Source organism: Amphiprion ocellaris, chromosome 10 (genome assembly GCF_022539595.1).
Source record: "Amphiprion ocellaris isolate individual 3 ecotype Okinawa chromosome 10, ASM2253959v1, whole genome shotgun sequence".
Taxonomy (NCBI): Eukaryota; Metazoa; Chordata; class Actinopteri; family Pomacentridae; genus Amphiprion; species Amphiprion ocellaris.
In genome coordinates, this window is record NC_072775.1 from 27,124,116 (window position 1) to 27,143,499 (window position 19,384).

General features: G+C 42.0%; 1 protein-coding gene across 2 annotated transcripts; it reads left to right on the plus strand.

Annotated features, from left to right (window-relative positions):
* Positions 1 to 1,241: 1,241 nt before the first annotated feature.
* LOC118470476 (uncharacterized) lies at positions 1,242 to 10,751 on the plus strand. 2 transcript variants are annotated; one of them, XM_035949453.2, is made up of 3 exons: positions 1,242 to 1,572; positions 8,762 to 8,931; positions 10,111 to 10,751. In XM_035949453.2, exons 1-3 carry the CDS (start codon positions 1,465 to 1,467, stop codon positions 10,484 to 10,486), a joined length of 654 nt encoding a protein of 217 aa, XP_035805346.1. In that variant the 5' UTR covers positions 1,242 to 1,464; the 3' UTR covers positions 10,487 to 10,751. The 2 variants fall into 2 exon arrangements, with proteins under 2 accessions (XP_035805346.1, XP_054870822.1); XM_055014847.1 differs by having other exon boundaries at positions 1,247 to 1,572; positions 8,758 to 8,931.
* Positions 10,752 to 19,384: the final 8,633 nt, after the last annotated feature.

Here is a 19,384-nt window from a genome sequence, read left to right on the forward strand (position 1 = left end):
AGTGAAAAAGTAGGTCAACAATTGACCAGAGGCTTGCAGGAAAAAAAACAAACAAATTGAATGTGGTATTTGCAGCACTTATGGACAATTCACTGTAAATTGACTGCATTCTACATCTTAAAGCTGTCAGTCAATCAGTGATTCTCAGAGGTTCACATCTGTTTTGAGCTTCTGCGAGAGAAGGGTTTTGGAAGGAATCTGGGACAGCCAGATTAAAATTTAATTTTATTTTGTTCTTCATTTATTTATTTAGTTGCAAATTTCCCCGCTGTGGGATCAGTAAAGATTTAATCTATCTATTCATTTAAAACAGTAATTTGCGTCACTTCTGTCTAAAATTAGGTGAACTGTTTGTCGTACATTCTTTTTTGTCTAATTTTTTCCTGGAAATAAGTAGCAGCATGAATGTGATACTTTACCAATATTCTGAGGAAGGAATACTTTGATATTCTGGGAAATGCACTTATTTGCTTTCTAAATGAGTTTGAGTGATTAAAAAGAATAATACCACTCTCAGGACTATACTATAAGAATGAACAGTCAACAGCCAGAAGCTGGCTGACTTATCATTTACTGAATTTGGAGATACTCATCCTCTCATGATGCTATGTCATTACTCAGCACCTGAACAATCAACAGGGCTTTCATACTTGTCCTTGTTCTTTGTACAACAATTTTGGATGAACTTCCCAACAGACCATTTGTGAAGCCCTGTTGTTACAGTTTCTAAACTACATGAAGTCAGGCAAAATTACACACCAAAACTTCAAACAATTATTTTCTGCATTCAGTTATGTGTAATTTATTTACATAAAATTAAAACTAGACAATGAAGTGTGTTACACAAAACCTATTGCATGGCAAACATAAAATAAAAATCTATACAAAGACTCATTGTAAAACCTCAAGAAGAAATGAAGTATCTGATCTGATATGAACTGCTTATCATATGGAACTTGGGATGTGTGGGTCATCACAATGGAATGTGTTATTCTGTTCCAGAAACCCAGTGCAATGTTTAGATAGGGGCTCCCACTCCAGGAGCTTGATGGATGGAGCTCTTTAGGAGCTGTAGAGTTAAGGGGGGGTGGTTAAAGATGCTCCCTGCTTCTTTATATGGTATGGAACAGAGCCTAGGAGCTCGACTAGTGGGGGTCTTTGAGACCCACAGAGCCTAGGGCCTTGATTGGAGGAGGTATCCTGTACTTTGACTTCTATCAGAGACCAGATGTTGTAATTCTATCCTTTACCAGAGGGTATAAAATGACCACCAGCCCTTTGTTCAAATGGGAGATTCATATTGGCTGGGGAACTCTCCACAGGCAGACCATGGTGCCTGTTCAGATGCTGTCTTTTTTATATAATAAATTATATCATAAAAGCAACAGTGTCAACGGACGTTTTCTTTAGCATCTGCACATCTTTAAAGTCTAAGGGAAACTACGACAATTAGTGGCGACGAGGATGGGATCTGTTTGTGGGACACCGCTTCACCGACAGCTCCAGCACACTCTTCCACCGCCTCGAGAAGGAGAAGAAGAGAGAGAAGAGAAAAAGGACTGGTCAGAGAGAGTGAGTATGTTTCTCTCACAATGTGGGGTGCTGGTTAGTGTGTGGAAGCAGTGGGTGTTTATTGTGGTTGGCTGCACTGTAAAGGATCATGCGTGCATATGTCCATTGGATGTGCTGAGGTTTAAAATAACTTTCGGTCTAAATTGGGGGTTTATTGCGCATAGATAAAAGTTGAGGTCAGAGTTAAAAAGACAAAGGAGTTTATAGAGTTAAAGAGAGAAGAGAGTTTAGAAGTAAAGAGAAATGATGCTGCAGCAATAGAGTACAGAAAAGAAATAAAAGTTGAAGTGAGATAAACAGAAGTTAAAGAGGTAAATGTAGAATAGTAGAACTAGTAATGATGAAGTAAGCTGAATAACCATGCAAGATTAATGAGACAGGCCTGAATCTTGTTAACGGTAAGACGTGTAAATCAGACGCTTTAAGTGAAAGTTAGCTTTTGAGTAGTCGAATCTGTGTTTAGAAAAAAAAGAGGAGAGAGTAGATTTTACTTTTGAGCCCAAAGGTCAATTGGCAAAATGAAAATATAGAGAAGAAGAGGTAAAATAAAGAGAGAATAACTGAAAAAGAGAAAAAGAGGCCTAAAGGAAGATAGGGTTTGAGAAAAATAGGAATGAGGATAATAAGGGAAGCCACAGATTTGGACAAAGCCCTCTGGGAGGCAGTGTAGAGCACTGGCCGAAACCCTGTTACTATGAATAGCCTACCATAAGTACAGGTACAGTTCAAAGGAACTGGGAATATAAATGATTATATTCAATCGTAAATAAGTTCCCTCTCGAATTCCCACTGGAGACGTCCGGTGTCCGATGCCCGATGCCACTTCTCAATTGAATGATTTATATCCCGGAATGGCAGCACAAATTTAGATGATAAGAGAAAGAGTAAGGGATGAAATGAGCGGCTTAAGCATGCTTTTAGGATTTGTATGAATGACTTGACCGTGTGTGTTTTGGATGAGGTTGAATAGGCCTATATGATTTATTTTGTGAGGTTGATTTGTTTGATAGTGCGTTGAGTGTGTGTGCTTTATTCTGTGAGTTTGATCTGCGCTTGTGGGTCTGGGTCTGGAGTCCCAGCCCCTCCCTTGCGCCTGCTCTGTCTGTGTGTGTGCTCTGTGTGTGCGTATGCTGCAGCAACTGTGTGTGTGTGTGAGATCTCTGACATAGTGTAAGTCCCTGTGGTGTTTGTTTGGAAGAAATTTGGCCAGAATGAGAGGGTTAATAGATAAACAGATAATGAATACATAAATAAAAATGGGGGATATTTCTGACTGAATCGACTTTTGTAACTGATACATATATATATAGAATAGACTTCTTATTAGATAGGTATATATATATATAGGTTGTGATAGGTTATAGGAGGAGATTTATTGCCTCCTCAGGGTTAAATACCTATGATCCCTTCTGCAGGGGGGACGTTTATAAGTTTGCTAAAACATATGAGCTCTGTAGAGGACTATTGTGAATTGATAATACATATGAGCTTTGCGTGGATGTGTATACATCTGATAAATATATTGGAGCCTTTGCTGAGTCTGAGGAGTAGAGAGACCAGTGAGGACATTCTGTGGGCATAAGCATGCATAAACACTTAAGACGATGAACAGTAACAGAGGAAGTTTCCTGATAGAGTTTGTCAGAACTGGGAAAAGAGATTCTGATTCACATAGGGGAGTTTAGCAGGTTGATTTGCTGATTGATTGGTGTGCTTTTTCTCTTTGTCTTTTGTTTATTTCTGCATGTGTGTGTGACAGCATTAGATGAGACTTTGAATAAACAACATGAAGTCTTATTTAGAATGAAGGAGGAGATGGGGTTTAACTGTTAGAGGACACATTCTAAATTCTGTGTTTTAGCTGTTGATGGGGAGGATATTGTTCTGGCATCTATGTAATTTTTGACTTTGTGCTTTTGCATGGGGTTAATTTGACTTATAGAGGTAGCTGAGATTAGATGTTCACTCTGTGATGACCATTGAAGACTGGAAGTGGTTGCTAAGTTTAAGAAGAGGAGCCAGGAGTGGTCCATTTTGATGCTGAGAAGTTCTTCTGTGTGTGAGGAGCAGTGAGGGAGCCCCCCTCCCTTTTTCTTCTCTCCTTGTGTGAGACAGAAGGAGAAAACAGTAGGAGGTTATACGACTAACAATAGATTAACACACTTACTCCTTCAATTCAATGCATTTTAGAATTGAGTATGGTTAATGTTGAATTCATGATAAGAAATCTGTTTACTAGTTGTCTTTAAAGAGACTCTTGAGGGAAGTTATTTGTTGGGGGACAATTAAATGACCTAAATGTTGACAGAGATGTGCAAATGTCAATGAGTTGTTTTTTGGGTGAAGTGTAAGATTGATGGTGATCATATGACATATGAACCTTTGTTTTCTCTGTTTTTGTTCTGTTCAACTGTGATGTGTGAGAATTGTGGAGGAGACTGAGGAGATGGAATGTGTCTGAGTCCCGATCCCTCAAAAGAACAGATGAGTGGACAGCTGACGGTGCTCTACATGAACTGAGACTTTGCGGATGACGACATGTGTGGCTCCTGTGTCCAATGTCATCAAGGCTAGTGTGATTTTATCCACAAACTGTTTTTGATGTATATTGGTGTTTACTTACATACACACACACACATACCTATTTATTGCTGATATTGGTGACACATATTTAGCTGGTTTTCACATATAGGCCCATAGTGTCTTTTACAGCAGTGACCCAGATAATCTTGTAGTTTGGGGTCAATGAAGCACATCCATGTACACTTACAGGGGATGTTTCAATTATTGGAGAGGAAGCTTGGCAACAGACTTACCATCTGAGGTATTCAATTGATTAATAGATCACTATTGATTTAGACGATTATTAAATACTGTGGAGAGGTTGATTTGGCTTAAATGCTGTTGAGTGCACAATGTCAAAGATGGACCGCACAGTTAGAAGAGTGATTATGCCGGTTGATGTAGTCCAAAAGAACAATCTGCTTGTTAAAAGCATTGCAGAGATGTCAGAGAAGTGGAGCAAGCGTTGGCCTGATATCGACCGACCTTGGCCAGTAGAGGGGACTCTCAATTCTGATGCAGTGAGAACAACGCTGGTGCTGTGTCGACGCATAAGACAGGCCAGCAGAAAGGCTGCCAGTAGAGGTCGGATGTGGAGAGCGTTGAGAGATACATTCCCAACGAACATACATCCTGATAATATTTTGATTGAGCCACTGGGTCCAGAAGAGAATCCAAGAGCCTATGTGTCGAGGGCTCATCAGACGTGGAGAAATGTCACAGGAAATGACGCAGATTTGAATCAAATGGAGAAATCGATTCTGCGAGGTAAAATACAGAAGGGGCTGCCCCTACCGGTGAGGAGTAACTTGCCAGAGGTGGTTTGTCTGGGAAGCATGACTAGAGCTGCCTACACAGATCATGTGGCTCATCTGGTGGAGCTACACTGGAAGAGGGAGCATGACCAGAAACAACAGGACAGGGAGATGCTTAGAAAACTTCATTAGATACAACTGGTACATCTACCATCCTCTGCGTGCCACACACCTGGACGGGGGAGCGTGTCAGGAGTGGGCTAGCTGCCGTAGCTTCCTGCAGCAACCCAAACGCAGTTACAGAATACTCCAACCAGTGTGACACCCAAAGTGTTTGTAGCTGGCGGCAGAACAAAGTGAAGCGACCGGAAGGGCTGTGTCCTCTGCCTCAAAGAGAAAGAGACCATGTAGAGCTCCACAATCCACCTTTTATAGTAGGTGGGCACACCACGATTGGCTGACCACCCCCTGCAGTGTTACAAGGGAGAGTAACATCACTTCCACTGGGCAGGACTATCCTGCTACACAAGCATACAAGGTGTTCAGAGCATTAGGAAGGGAAGGGTCCGAAGGACATTTAGCATCCCTCCTTTTGTACTCTGTAATGCTATTTAGCCACTTCCACATGCTCTGAAGGTCAATGGTTGAAAAATGACTCTGTATCCTGAGGGCATTATTAGTCTTTGCCCTTTTTATGCCAACCTCCAGTTCCCTCCTCGCTGCTCTCAGTGTCACTGCATCTCCAGACCTGAAGGCTGAGTCCTATGCCTTTAAAAGAAACTGCACATCTCCATTCAACCAGGGTTTCTGACTGGGACAGACTGTTACTTTCCTGGTGATGGTGACAACATCAATGCATTTGCTGATGTATCCACAGATGACACATATTCCTCCAGGTCCACCCTACCCTCACCAGTTGCTGCTTCTCTGAATACCCACCAGTTGGTACATTCAAGACAGTCCTGGAGCATAGAAACCGCTCCAGTGGGTCACACAGTGATGGTCTTCTGTGTGGGCTTGTTGTGCTTGAGCACAGGATGATGAGCAGAAATCAGCAGAATGGAGATGTGGTCAGAAAAGCGGGACGCTGCTCTCCATGTCTCTCATCTGTTATTTCTTACAAATGTTTCAGAGGTCAGGACTGAGCCACCATCCAATTTGTTTCATTTGATTCATTTCTTTTTATTGCAGTGAGCCTGACTGCAGCCCCACCACGATCCACCCACACACCCATTCTTCTGACTCCATCCTAATTCCACACATGACGTGTCATGTCACAATTTGTGTCAGTGGAGCTGCTTAGAAGAGAGATCAATAGATATAATTTCGAGAATTTCTGTTTTCAGAGCTAGAAACTCAAGATATCTGAGAGTAGTGTAATTATCTGAAAATAACAGGACATATTAAACAGCAATTAACCAAATCTAACTAAATTTTCTCTAAATATTTGCTCAATTTCCTTAAGGTTGTTAAGATTCAACAACAGATTTATTCAGCAAAATTTATATTCCTGCTGCTTTGATACACCCAAATCTTTGTTTATAATACCTGTCAGGAACATCAGTTAGTTCATCAGTTCCACACTGCTTTTATCCACACATGCACACACACATGCACAGAGACAAGTAATGACCTCAGGTTTCCAGGCAACAAACAGCGTTGTTGTTTACTCAGAAGAAACACGATCACTTTACTGACTCTAGGTGATGCAGAACTTTATGACAGAGGAATAAGAAGTAAATCACAGAATGCTGCTAATGCTGCATTCCTAGTGATCTGGATGATTTGATGCTGTGCTTTGTGGGGCACAAAGAGTGAATAACATATGCCTTAAAAGAAAGTAAGGAGTTGTATTTAGTTCTGATATTCAGTTGCTTCTTCAGAGTTTAGAATTTTAATTAAGAAAGAGCTTAGTATGCAAAAACATCACTGGTTCATTATGACAACATTTAAGAGTCAACTCTGAACTAAAAAATTATCGACATAATTTTGATCTCTGATTCAGAGTAATTTAGGAGTTATAGGAATTCATTAGTAGTTATGCATGATCATTAGTAGTTATGCATAATGAATTAATTAGTTGTTATGTATGATTATTTTGATAATAAATAATTATTTACTGGTTATTTTACTAAATACTGATCATGATACAAAATGTTGAGTATGCACCTTACTGTGAAAGAAAAAAATAAAATAACATGGCCATTGTAACGGTAAAAATGAAGCTTTGCTGATCATGGTCAATAGCTTCTTGCTTGACAGCATTTGACAATAGATTTGATTTTAAGACTGACAAAAAAATGACAAAGATTTTAAGAGCCCGGAATATGCTGTAGTTCTGAGTTCTTTTATTCAGACATAAAGTGACTAGATACACATGTGGACAGAATTGTTGGTACCCCTCGGTTAATGAAAGAAAAACCCACAATAGTCACAGAAATAATTTGAATCTGACAAAAGTAATAATAAATAAAAATTCTATGAAAATTAACCAATGAAAATCAGACATTGCTTTTGAACTGTGGTTTAACAGAATTATTTAAAAAAAAAAAAAAAACTCATGAAACAGGCCTGGAAAAAAACGATGGTACCCTTAACTTAATATTTTCTTAAACAACCTTTTGAGGCAATCACTGCGATCAAACAATTTCTGTAACTGTCAATGAGACTTCTGCACCTCTCAACCTCTCAGCAGGTATTTTGGCCCACTCCTCATGAGCAGACTGCTCCAGTTGTTTCAGGTTTGAAGGGTTCCTTCTCCAGACGGCATGTTTCAGTACCTTCCACAGATGTTCAATAGGATTTAGATCAGGTCTCATAGAAGGCCACTTCAGAATAGTCCATTGTTTTTCTCTTAGCCATTCTTGGGTGTTTTTAGCTGTGTGTTTTGGGTCATTATCCTGTTGCAAGACCCATGACCTGCAACTGAGACCAAGCTTTCTGACACTGGGCAGCACATTTCTCTCTAGAATACCTTGATAGCCATGAGATTTCATTGTACCCTGCACAGATTCAAGACACTCTGTGCCAGATGCAGCAATGCAGCACCAGAACATAACAGAGCCTCCTCCATGATTCACAGTAGGGACAATGTTCTTTTCTCGATATGCTTCATTTTTGCGTCTGTGAACATAGAGCTGATGCGCCTTGCAAAAAGTTCCAGTTTTGTCTCGTCTGTGCATAGGACATTCTCCCAGAAGCTTTGTGGCTTGTCAACATGCAGTTTGGCAAATTCCAGTCTGGCTTTTTTATGATTTGTTTTCAACAATGGTGTCCTCCTTGGTCGTCTCCCATGAAGTCCACTTTGGCTCAGCGACGGATGGTGCGATCTGACACTGATGTACCTTAAAGTAATTTTCTTTCTAATCTCCTGAGACAACTCTCTCCTTCGCTTCCTCTGGTCCATGTTTAGTGTGGTACACACCATGTCACCAAACATCACAGTAACTGCTTGTAGCCCTATAAATAGGCCGACTGACTGATTCTAAGTTTGTAGACACCTGTGATGCTAATTAGAGAACACACCTTGATTGAACATGTCCCTATAGTCACATTATTTTCAGTCTTTTCTAGGGGTACCATCATTTTTGTCCAGGCCTGTTTCATGAGTTTATTTTTTAAAACAATTCTGTTAAACCACGGTTCAAAAGCAATGTTGGATTTTCATTGGTTAATTTTCATAGATTTTTAATTTTATTATTACTTTTGTCAGATTCAAATTATTTCTGTGACCATTGTGGGTTTTTGTTTCATTAACTGAGGGGTACCAACAATTTTGTCCACGTGTAGATGTTGATTACCTTGACAGTTTCGGCTAGAGCTCTCGCCTTCTTGAGAAGCGTCTCACTGACAGCGTGTGATGTGTCAGCCAGCAGATTTTGACAGCCGGCATGCGCCCAGTAGAGCCGCCAGAAGAACATTATATGAACGGACCACTTTCACTACAGAAGAAGAGGACAGACGACAGGAGGAACAACACATCCAGCAGGCATTCACATGCTGCCAGTACCTCAAGTAGGCCATCAATAAAGGAATACGACAGGTAAAAAACAAACAGAAAGCAAAACAACAAAAAAACAAAACAAGCACAAGATACACACGATAACAATAAAACCATAGTTACCGTATATCCGAGGGATAACAGAACTAGGGCTGCAACTAATGATGAATCGACTAATCATCTGAGCCAATACGTCATCAAAGGCAGAAGTGAGCGCGCAATGCAACAGAAATCACCGTCCGAGTGGAGCGCGGAACACGGACGGACATCCGCATTTATGATACAGTGTGGACATCCGTGTGTGTCGTGCATATATAATATATGTACGATGCAGCGTGGACGTCCGTCCATGTTCAGCGCTCCATTTGGACAGTGATTTCTGTTGCATTGCACACTCACTCCCGCTTTTGATGACGTATCATGCTCAGACGATTCATCGATTCATCGTTAGTTGCAGCTCTAAACAGAACCCTTCCAATGCACCATGAAAAAACACAAGATAGGTACCGCAATAAAACCACACATCAAACTACAACAACTACTAGTACAGTGGTCCCTCACCATATCGCGGTTCACTTTACGCGGTCTCACTATATTAAAAATGTTAAAATATTTTAAAAGAATATTCAATGGGGGCTGCACAGTGGCGTAGTGGTTAGCACTTTCGCCTTGCAGCGAGAAGGTCCCTGGTTCGCGTCCCGGCTTTCCCGGGATCTTTCTGCATGGAGTTTGCATGTTCTCCCTGTGCATGCGTGGGTTTTCTCCGGGTACTCCGGCTTCCTCCCACAGTCCAAAAATATGCTGAGGTTAATTGATTACTCTAAATTGCCCGTAGGTGTGAATGTGTGAGTGCTTGTTTGTCTATATATGTAGCCCTGCGACAGACTGGCGACCTGTCCAGGGTGTCCCCTGCCTTCGCCCGAGTCAGCTGGGATAGGCTCCAGCCCCCCCCCGCGACCCTAGTGAGGATTAAGCGGTGTATAGATAATGGATGGATGGAATATTCAGTGGACATAAAATGCATAGTGTACAGCGCTGGGCTCTGATTGGCTCAGCGACCATAGCATCAGTCTCCGTCTCCCAGCAGCATTCAGCATCTCACCTTGAAGGTCTGATCGCTGCGCAGTTTGTCTGCAGTGTTGTGCTTTCGTAACATTTATTGGAAAAAAAACTATTTTTTTGAAGCAGTAGGATGTCAACCAAATGTTCTGCGCCTTCTAGGGCTTCTGATACCGAACTCAAGCGCCAGCAGAAGATGCTAACCAAAAAGGTGGAACTCCTCAACATGCTAAAGGAAGAGAGAAGCTACGCGACTGTAGGCCGACATTATGGAATCAATGAGTCTTCAGTTCACTACATAAAGAAGGATGAAAAGAATGTAAGGATGATGGCTGCAATGTCTTTTAACAAGACTGCAAAGAGGGTGATAACTTCCTGCAATAAGGCCGTTGTGAGGATGGAGTCTGCACTAGCCCTGTGGATAAGTCACTGCAGGAAGAAAAATATCCCGCTGGATACCATCAACATCCGCACGAAGGCTAAGATGCTGATAGTATGTGTTTTTCTGGGATACGTGCTTTCCATATATTTTCTTTAGCTAAAGAATGTTAAACAGAATGAAACCATATGTTGAAACGTTTACTTTAGCTATCATCCATCACAGGTTGACCTGTGGGTTAACCTAAAGGGACTAGGGACCTCCTGGCTCCCTCTTTCTCTCTTTCTTCTTCTCACGCGATGTATCTTAATGTATGCCAGATGTTGAAACCTATAAAGATCTAGTCATTGTAACTCTCTTCATTCATTCACCGCATGATGCTTGAATCACGAGCTCGTCCGTATTAAATGTACTCTTAATTTGGTCTACCTGTGTCCTCTCTTCATTGATGAACATCCACCTTCAGATCAACATCATTTCAGATGCTTTAAGAAGCTTTTGCTGAAAGCAGTGATGTTCGTGACGGTGATGAGGATGGTGAGGCAGAAGCAGGACCATCGAGAGCTTCTCCTACCAGACCAACCCCATTTAATGCCAACGAAGACTGGTTTGATAATCTTCAGAAACGCTTTGGACTTACGAGCATTTCTCTGCATGGAGAAGCTGCATCTGCGGATAGAGCCGGAACGACGGAGTACGTGAACAACACATTCAAAACCATCATCGAGGAAGGAGAGTACAAGCCTGAACAAGTTTTTAATATGGATGAAATGGGCTTATTCTGGTAGTGAATGCCATCTCGCACTTTTATAATGAACGACGAAGCCAAAGCACCTGGATTTAAAGCCCAAAAATATTGTGTAACTTTGATTATGTGTGGGAATGCTGCGGGCTCTATGATAAAGCCAGGCCTTATTTATAAGTCGAAAACCCAAGGGGCCTAAAAAACAAGAATAAGAATGCGTTGCCTGTGTTCTGGATGCACAACCCCAAGGCCTGGATGATGAAACGCCTCACATCGGATTGGTTCCATCAGTGCTTTAGCCCGAATGTCAAGCTTTATCTGGCAGAGAAATGCTATGAATTCAAAGTGCTTCTGATCATGGACAATGCTGGAGGTTACACTGTCGATCTGTCGTATGATGGCGTGCAGATAGAGTTCCTGCCACCGAACACCACGTCGCTGATTCAGCCCATGGATCAAGGCATTATTTGTGCTTTTAAGGCTCTCTATACACAAAACACCCTGCAAAACCTCGTTTAAGCTATGGACTTGGACGAAGACTTCTCGTTAAAGGCGTACTGGCATGAGTACACCATTGCATCGTGCCTCCTAAATATTCAGAAGGCCATAAAGGAGATGAAGAGCGAAACTTTATATGCCTGTTGGAAAAATTTGTGGCCAGAAGTGGTCTACAATTATAAGGGATCCTCTCCTGATGAAGTCCATCACTCTGCAGTAGATAAGGCTGTGAAGCCGGCAAAATTACTGGGAGGAAATGGCTTCAGTGATATGACTCCTGATGACGTTAATGACCTGATCAATGCGCACTCACAACCGCTGATGGACAAAGACCTGACTGAGATGACGAAGTCACCAAGTGAGGAAGAGGAACAAGAAGAACTAGGGACTGAAGAAAAGGAGGCTGGCCTAACCCTCGATCACCTCGCAACCATGGTCAGAATGGCCAAGGAACTTCAGCAAGTGGCTCAAGAATGGGATCCCCAGATGCTTCGTTCGTTGCAATTCTCAAATACAATCGAGAGTGGCATGTCAGTTTATAAAAACCTTCTCATCCAGAAGAAAAAGCAATGCCAGCAACTCCCCATAACTATGTTTCTCACTCGGAAAAATACACCAGTTACGCTGACACCTTTAGCGACAACAGAAGTAATGGATGAGTATGAAGATACTGCAACATCTGATGAAGAGACTGAGCTGTAATGCTCTTCTTGACTGTGCAGTACATTCATCTCATCATCATTAGTACTGCACAGCTAATTCATCATCATCTTCATCATTCACAGTAAGTACCCATATAGACTTTTATATGATGTCAAAATTATGTAAGTTTTAGAGTGTATAAAGTGTTTAAGAACATAGGAAGTGTTTATAAGAGTGTGGGAAAGATTAATAACAGTGTGGGAAAGGTATATAAGAGTGTGGAGAGGGTTTATAAGGCCTTAAGTCTGAATATATATAATGTTCAGACTTTCATTCCATATATTCAGGCTTTAATTCCATATATTCAGACTTTCATTCCATATATTCAAACTTTCTTTATATTTATTCAGACTTTCATTCCATATATTCAGATTTTCATTCCATATATTCAGACTTTCATTCCATATAATCAGACTTTCATTCCATATATTCAGACTTTCATTCTATATATTCAGACTTTTTTTTCCTATGGAGCCCCGGAAAGGACACGGCGAAAAAAACCAGAAAGAGGGAGTTTCCGGGTCGCATCGAAATGTCCACATAACTTTAGTGCTCTCCAACGGTGTAGCTAAAGACACCCCCCCCCCCCCCCCCAATCAAGATAGGGACATGGGGAGGTAAAGGACGGAAAAAGACAACGGACACAAAGTTAAACGAAGTGGAAATATCGTAACACAGGAGTCACTCCCCTGAACACGAGGATATGGAGGAAGACGAAACAGGAGAAGCTAGCTTGGCCGCATACTCAAAGAACTGAAAGATTTTACACCAGATAGCATGAAACAGCTCTCGGACATCCAACAAAAGCTGCACTTAACAAATAACCGGCTGGAGGAAGCAGAATGCCGTATTGACGATGCGGAAACTGCAATGCAGGCGACATCGACTTTACTGAGGCGACTGGTACAAAGACAGGATGAGATGCAGGCTAAACTAACAGACCAAGAAGCCCGCGCACGCAGAGACAACATCAGAATCTATTCCATTCCCGAACAAGCAGAGGGCAACAACATCATTTCATTTTTGGAGGATTTGCTATGAGTTTCTTTGGACTTTCCACGTGACGCTGAAATGAAGATTGAAAGAGCCCACAGAGCACTCGGGCCCAGACCAGCGGACCCATCAAAGCCTCGCTTCATCATTGCCAAGTTTTCTAGCTTCAGAGTTAAAGAGGAGGTTGTTAGAAGAGCCTGGTGAAAGCAGCAAGTTTTCCACAACAACAAACGATTCTAGCGAAAATGCGAGTGTTTTATGAAGAAGGGGTCCGCCTGTATCAAAATGCAGCAGAGGTGACAGCAGATATGTCATCGTGCGGACTCCCAGTCACCATCATCTCGCCCACCATTGACCCTTATCAGCGCGAGCTACAGTGGCTTTCATCACGACGGAGCACCGAGGACCAGAGCGCAGCAACGCAGAGGAGCACACTTTCTCAATCAAGTAAAGAAAATCGGCAGCGTATTCTGGAAAAGCTCCAAGAATTCAGGCAAACGACTTCTACAGATGAGTAAAAACACATCTAATTCAACTGCTCCATAGCTAAAGATAAAAGACTACTCTAAAAGTTGACATTCTATACATGTTCTTGTTTTGCACCTCATTTATATTATTATATACGTTGGACATGGACACTATTTATTTATGGTTATTGACGCAGTACAGCCATTTCATGGCCATGGGGCCCTGCTAGTAGTGAGCAGGTTTTCCCCTGACAGGAGCTCTAACATCACAAGCCCAACAAAGGTTCAGTTATTCAGAACATCTGCTCTGGAAGCGCACCCTCATTGTGGTTTTATGTTTGTTCAACTACTTGCATTGAAGACAATAAGTTTTTGTTTTGTTCGTGTTTTTCTGTTCATAGTTAAATGGATGCAACATGTTAATGGACATTGTACATTGTACTTTACCGTTTAAAACGCCATGACGATAAAGTTTTGTTCACATAATGTAAATGGGGTTCTTAACCCATCAAAACGCAGTAAGATTCTATCCAAATTGAAAAAGGATAAGGTTGAAGTTGCAATGCTTTGAGAAACCCACCTCAGTCCTACAGAACATGAGAAATTGAGAAGAATAGGTTTCTCCAAAATATACTACTCATCTTACAAAAATGGTCATAGAAGGGAGGTCAAAACTTTAATCACAAAGTTCCATTTGAACTAATTTCTGAAAGTAAGGACAAGGAAGGGAGATACTCACTGATATCAGGAAAAATAGATGGTGTTATTACATTGCTAAACGTATATGCCCCTCCTGGCAGCGACCTTGTATTCTATAGAAAACATTTTGAGCTTATGGCACAAGCGACTGGTATTATTATCTGTAGGGGAGACTGGAACATTGGACTTAATCCCAAGTTTGACTCTTCAAAATGCTTCACTCAAAATTCTTTGCAAAAGAAAATTAAAATACTAATGTCAGACCTGGGTATTATAGATATTTGGAGGAACCTCTACCCAACAAGCCGAGATTATACTCATTATTCACATTTGCATACAGCATATTCCAGGATTGATTATTTCTATTTTTAAAAGAGATCGCCACTGAGTACAAAATGCTGATATAGGAAATATTGATTTGTCAGACCACGCTCCCATCTTTTTAACATTAGAAATTAATAATGAACCTATGAATACTCTGTGGAAATTGAACACAAGTGTGTTAAATGACATGCAATTTACCAAATTAATTAAAAAAGACATTACTAATTTTTTGAAGGAAAATTTAAATGGAGAAGTGTTACGGTTTCAGTGGGAGCTCAGGCGCAGGAAACAAGCAGACACGCTGAAGCGATTTAACAGAGTTTATTCACAAACAGATTTTACTACAAGCCAAAACAAGGATCGAAACTGGTCTACACTATACTTGAGATGAGCTCTCTAACACTACTAGTGGTGAGGCGGACCAACAACAACTTAAGACGCTAACTCACTGTGGGTAATACCCAGGCAAGGAAGGTTTCTATAAAATTTCAATAAAACTACAAAGCTCTAAATCCTAACATGACAATGGGCTCGAATGCACTCGTCTAAAGACTCTAACTAAACAGTAACAAAAGGGCACAAAAATGCCACTCAGAATAAATTCGATAAACTATCACAGACTGAAACTTGGTAGATGCTCGGACCGGGTTCAAGCTGGAGGACCTCAGGTGAGCGGAAACCAGGGAGAACTTGAGACGGCAGGTAGGTATGAAGTGGACGCCAAGGAACGGCTGTGATGAATCAACCCCGAGTGAGGAAGACGGCGAAGAATCCAGGTGAGACCAGGCAGGAGCAGGTAGATCCAAAAAGGCTGTATCACAATCTGGCACTGAGAGGTGAGTAGCATCTGCTTAAATGCTGAGAGAGTGAGGTCTGATTGGCAGCGTTTCCACCTGCTCCTGAAGCGGCTGATGAGGGTGATGTGAGACACCTGGTGCAGCAATTACTCCCAGGAACACCTAAAAAGGAAAAAGAGGAGGAGAGAGAGCACTATCCAGGTCTGGCAGCTGCCAGCCTGACAAGAAGTTAGTCCAGAAATTGTTTGGGATGCATTAAAAGCATGTATGAGAGGTAAAATTATATCCTTCTATTCACACAGAAAGAAGGAGAGGCAATCTGAATTGCAGGAACTAAATGAAGAATTAAAAGAGCTTGAGACAAAACATAAGAAAGATTTGAATTCAGAGCTTAATATGAAATTAAACTTTTGAGAAGTAGAATAAATGCAATGTATCAGCTGGAAATAAAAAATAAGATGATTTACACAAAAGTATTATGAATCAGGCCCCAAATTTGCTAAATTGCTTGCATGTAAATTACAAAAACAACAAGCAGATAATACTATATATAAAATAAAACATCCGATTTCTAAAATGTGTGTGTATAAGCAGGATGAAATTCAACCAGTTTTTCAAAATTACTAATTAAATTACTAACAGTAACACAACCAAATTTACACAATGAACAACAGATGAAAATTTTTTTGAAACCTCTTAATTTACCTTCTGCGTCTGAAAATCAAAATAAAACCCTTATGGCTGAAATAAATGAAAGAGAATTGTTATGGGCAATATCAGAACTAAAGGCAAACAAATCACCTGGCCCAGATGGCTTTCCCGACGAATGGTATAAAAAATTAAGAAATGAGTTATCACCATTCTTATTAAAAATCCTAAATATGGCATTAAAAAATGGGAAAGTAATACCATCATGGAAACAAGTCACAATTTCTGTAATTCCAAAAGGAGGAAAGGATCCACTTAATTGTGGCTCCTTTAGACCCGTCTCTGTTCTCAACATTGATTATAAAATATGTACATCAATCCTTGCTAAGAGACTAAAAGATATTTTACCCACACTTATTAACACTGATCAAACGGGCTTCATCTCGCAGAGACAAATGCATGATAATATAAGACGCACTCTTCACATAATGAACCACATTAAAAAACATTAGATCGAGGCAGCTTTGGTCAGTCTTGATGCCGAGAAGGCCTTTGACTCTGTGAGCTGGAGCTTTTTATATAAGGTCTTAGAGAAATATGGTTTTCATGATAATTTTATTGAAACTATTGCAATGTTATACACAAAACCAACTGCTCGAATAAAAATAAACGGTAACTTATCAAACATGATTGAATAGGAACATAGAACTAGACAAGGTTGCGGGCTCTCGCCTTTTTTGTTCTCTCTTTACATAGAGCCTCTAGTGCAGATGATAAGACAAACAGATGAGGTACAGTGCACCGCTTTTTCTGGAGACACTCATAAGGTGGCATTATATGCAGGTGATGTCTTAATATATTTAAATGAACAAACTGAATCACTGCCAAGATCGTTTAAATGCCTAAACACCTTTGGCAGTTATTCAGGATATAAATTGAATGTGAGTAAAACTCAAATAATTACCTTAAATTATGATCCACCAACAAATTTACAAAAATAATTGAATCTAAAATGGGACCTGACCTCTTTGAAATATTTGATAGTTGCTATCTCAACTGACACTTCAGTTATAGCCAAACATAATTACGATGATCTTCTCATAAAAATCAAACAAGATATTCAGAGGTGGAAAGCCATTCTCCTTTTGAGCCTGACTCAAAGAATCGAATCAATGAAAATGAACATACTACCGAGATTTCTTTATTTGTTTCAAGCTCTCCCTGTTGAGATTACAAAAAACAGTTCTCATTCCTTGCATTCGTTTTGATGTCTCACTATGGGATATGCCCCTTGCGTATGCCTCAGAAGCACTTATCTCATTACGCTAATTCTGATTGGCTGGTGATCGCAACGCCTGCGTCAGGTGGAGCCACCTACCCTTAAGTAACCTGCGCTACCACGCAGTGTCACTCAAACACCTCTTCTCGCTTCATATAGCATATCTCAACTTTTTAAGTGCTAGCTAGCTTAACTGTTCATAGATTGGAGCTAACTCGTCTATTACTCCATCGTTGAACGTGAGCTGCCAAATTTGCAAACTTCCAGCCTTCACCATAGCCTGGAAATTTGACCGCCCGACCACACCATGGTAAGGCGTTTTTACATGGGTTAGCAAACCAGCTTATACTGTTTCGGTTAATTAGCAGACCAGCTGACACCATTTTGGTTAATTAGCACACCAGCTAATTTACGGCGTCTCTTGTTTGGCAATCCAGCTAATCAGGATGGACGCCCATGTTCCTCACACCAGAGGAAATGGAGACTCCGGGGCTCGGCTCTGTGCCTGTGGCAATAAAGTATCGAGCCATGACTCAGACCAGGTCTGCTCATTTTGCCTCAGGCTGCAACACACCCGACAGGCTATCGAAGCCCCCGGTTCATGCGGGCACTGCTCCCGCTTCACCATGAAGAGTCTCCGACAATGCTTAGCATGCCAAGCTAGCTTGTCTGGCCAGGACTCCTACTTGTCCACAGGTGACACACCAGTCACCAGCGAGGCCAAGGACGGGACTGCCATGGACACCGGACCGCGTGCTAGCGTTAGCTGGGGCTCCCAGCTAGACCTAGCTGTTCTGACTCCACTTATGGAAGATGTACTGGAGTTGGATTATGAGGGTGACGACGAGGATACCTCGGAGCTCCTCATATCCGAGGAGGATGAGAGTGAGGATGACGTCCTCATCCCCTTCGCTCAGTTTGCCATGTCAGGTGCTGTAGCTGCCCTCAGGGACGAGGAGGGAGAAGCGGCTGCTTCCCCCTCCACCAGGATGGATATGCAGTCCGTGTGCAAACATGCTGCATCCCAGCTGAACGTCCCTTGGCCTGCAGTAATAACAGAGACCATCAGATCCCTTTGTGAAGGAAAGAAATTGCCCCAGGCTACAAGGACAGCAACACAGCAACTTCCTGTCTTCCCTGAGCTGCTTGACAAGGTGTCCTCCTCATGGAAGGAACACCCGTTCAGCAGCAAAAGCCCGATACACGGAGCTTCCTCCCTGGATTGTGAGGGCATGGAGAAGCTTGGCATTCTCTGCATGCCCCCTATGGAGCCGTTAGTCGCCGCGTACCTTCGCCCACGGCTGACTACCTCCTCCAGGAACCCCACACTGTGATCCAAAGCAGACCGCTTCCAGTCCGCCATGACGGAGCGAGCTTACAGGGCAGCAGCGCTGACTGTCAGGGCACTGAATGTCTCCTCCATGCTCACAGCACGCCAAGCGGAGCTATGCGAGGATCTGACGACCAAGCTTGATCCAGCAGTGTGGGACGAGATTACCATGATAACGGATATCTGCCTCCGCGTACAGCGCTGTGCGGTCCAAGCCACGGGAAAATCTCTGGGAATGATGGTGTTGCAGGAAAGAGCCAGATGGCTCAACCTGACCAACCTATTGGACAGAGAGAAGGAGGACATTTTGGACATGCCAGTCATTCCAGACGGCATCTTTGGCTCTGCTCTCGCCTCAATGCAGCAACGCTGTGAGGTGATGAAGAAGGAGGACGAAGCTCTCCAGCTCTGCCTCCCTCACAAAGCCAAGCCCACACCGGCTCCAGCCACACGACAGAGCTTCGCACTGGCTACGGTGCGGCCTCCAGTCTCTCAGTTTGAAATCCCGACACGGCCTAAAGCCCATCCTGCCCCTAGTGCTGCACCCAGCCAGGAGGCAAGGACCAGCTGGCCCA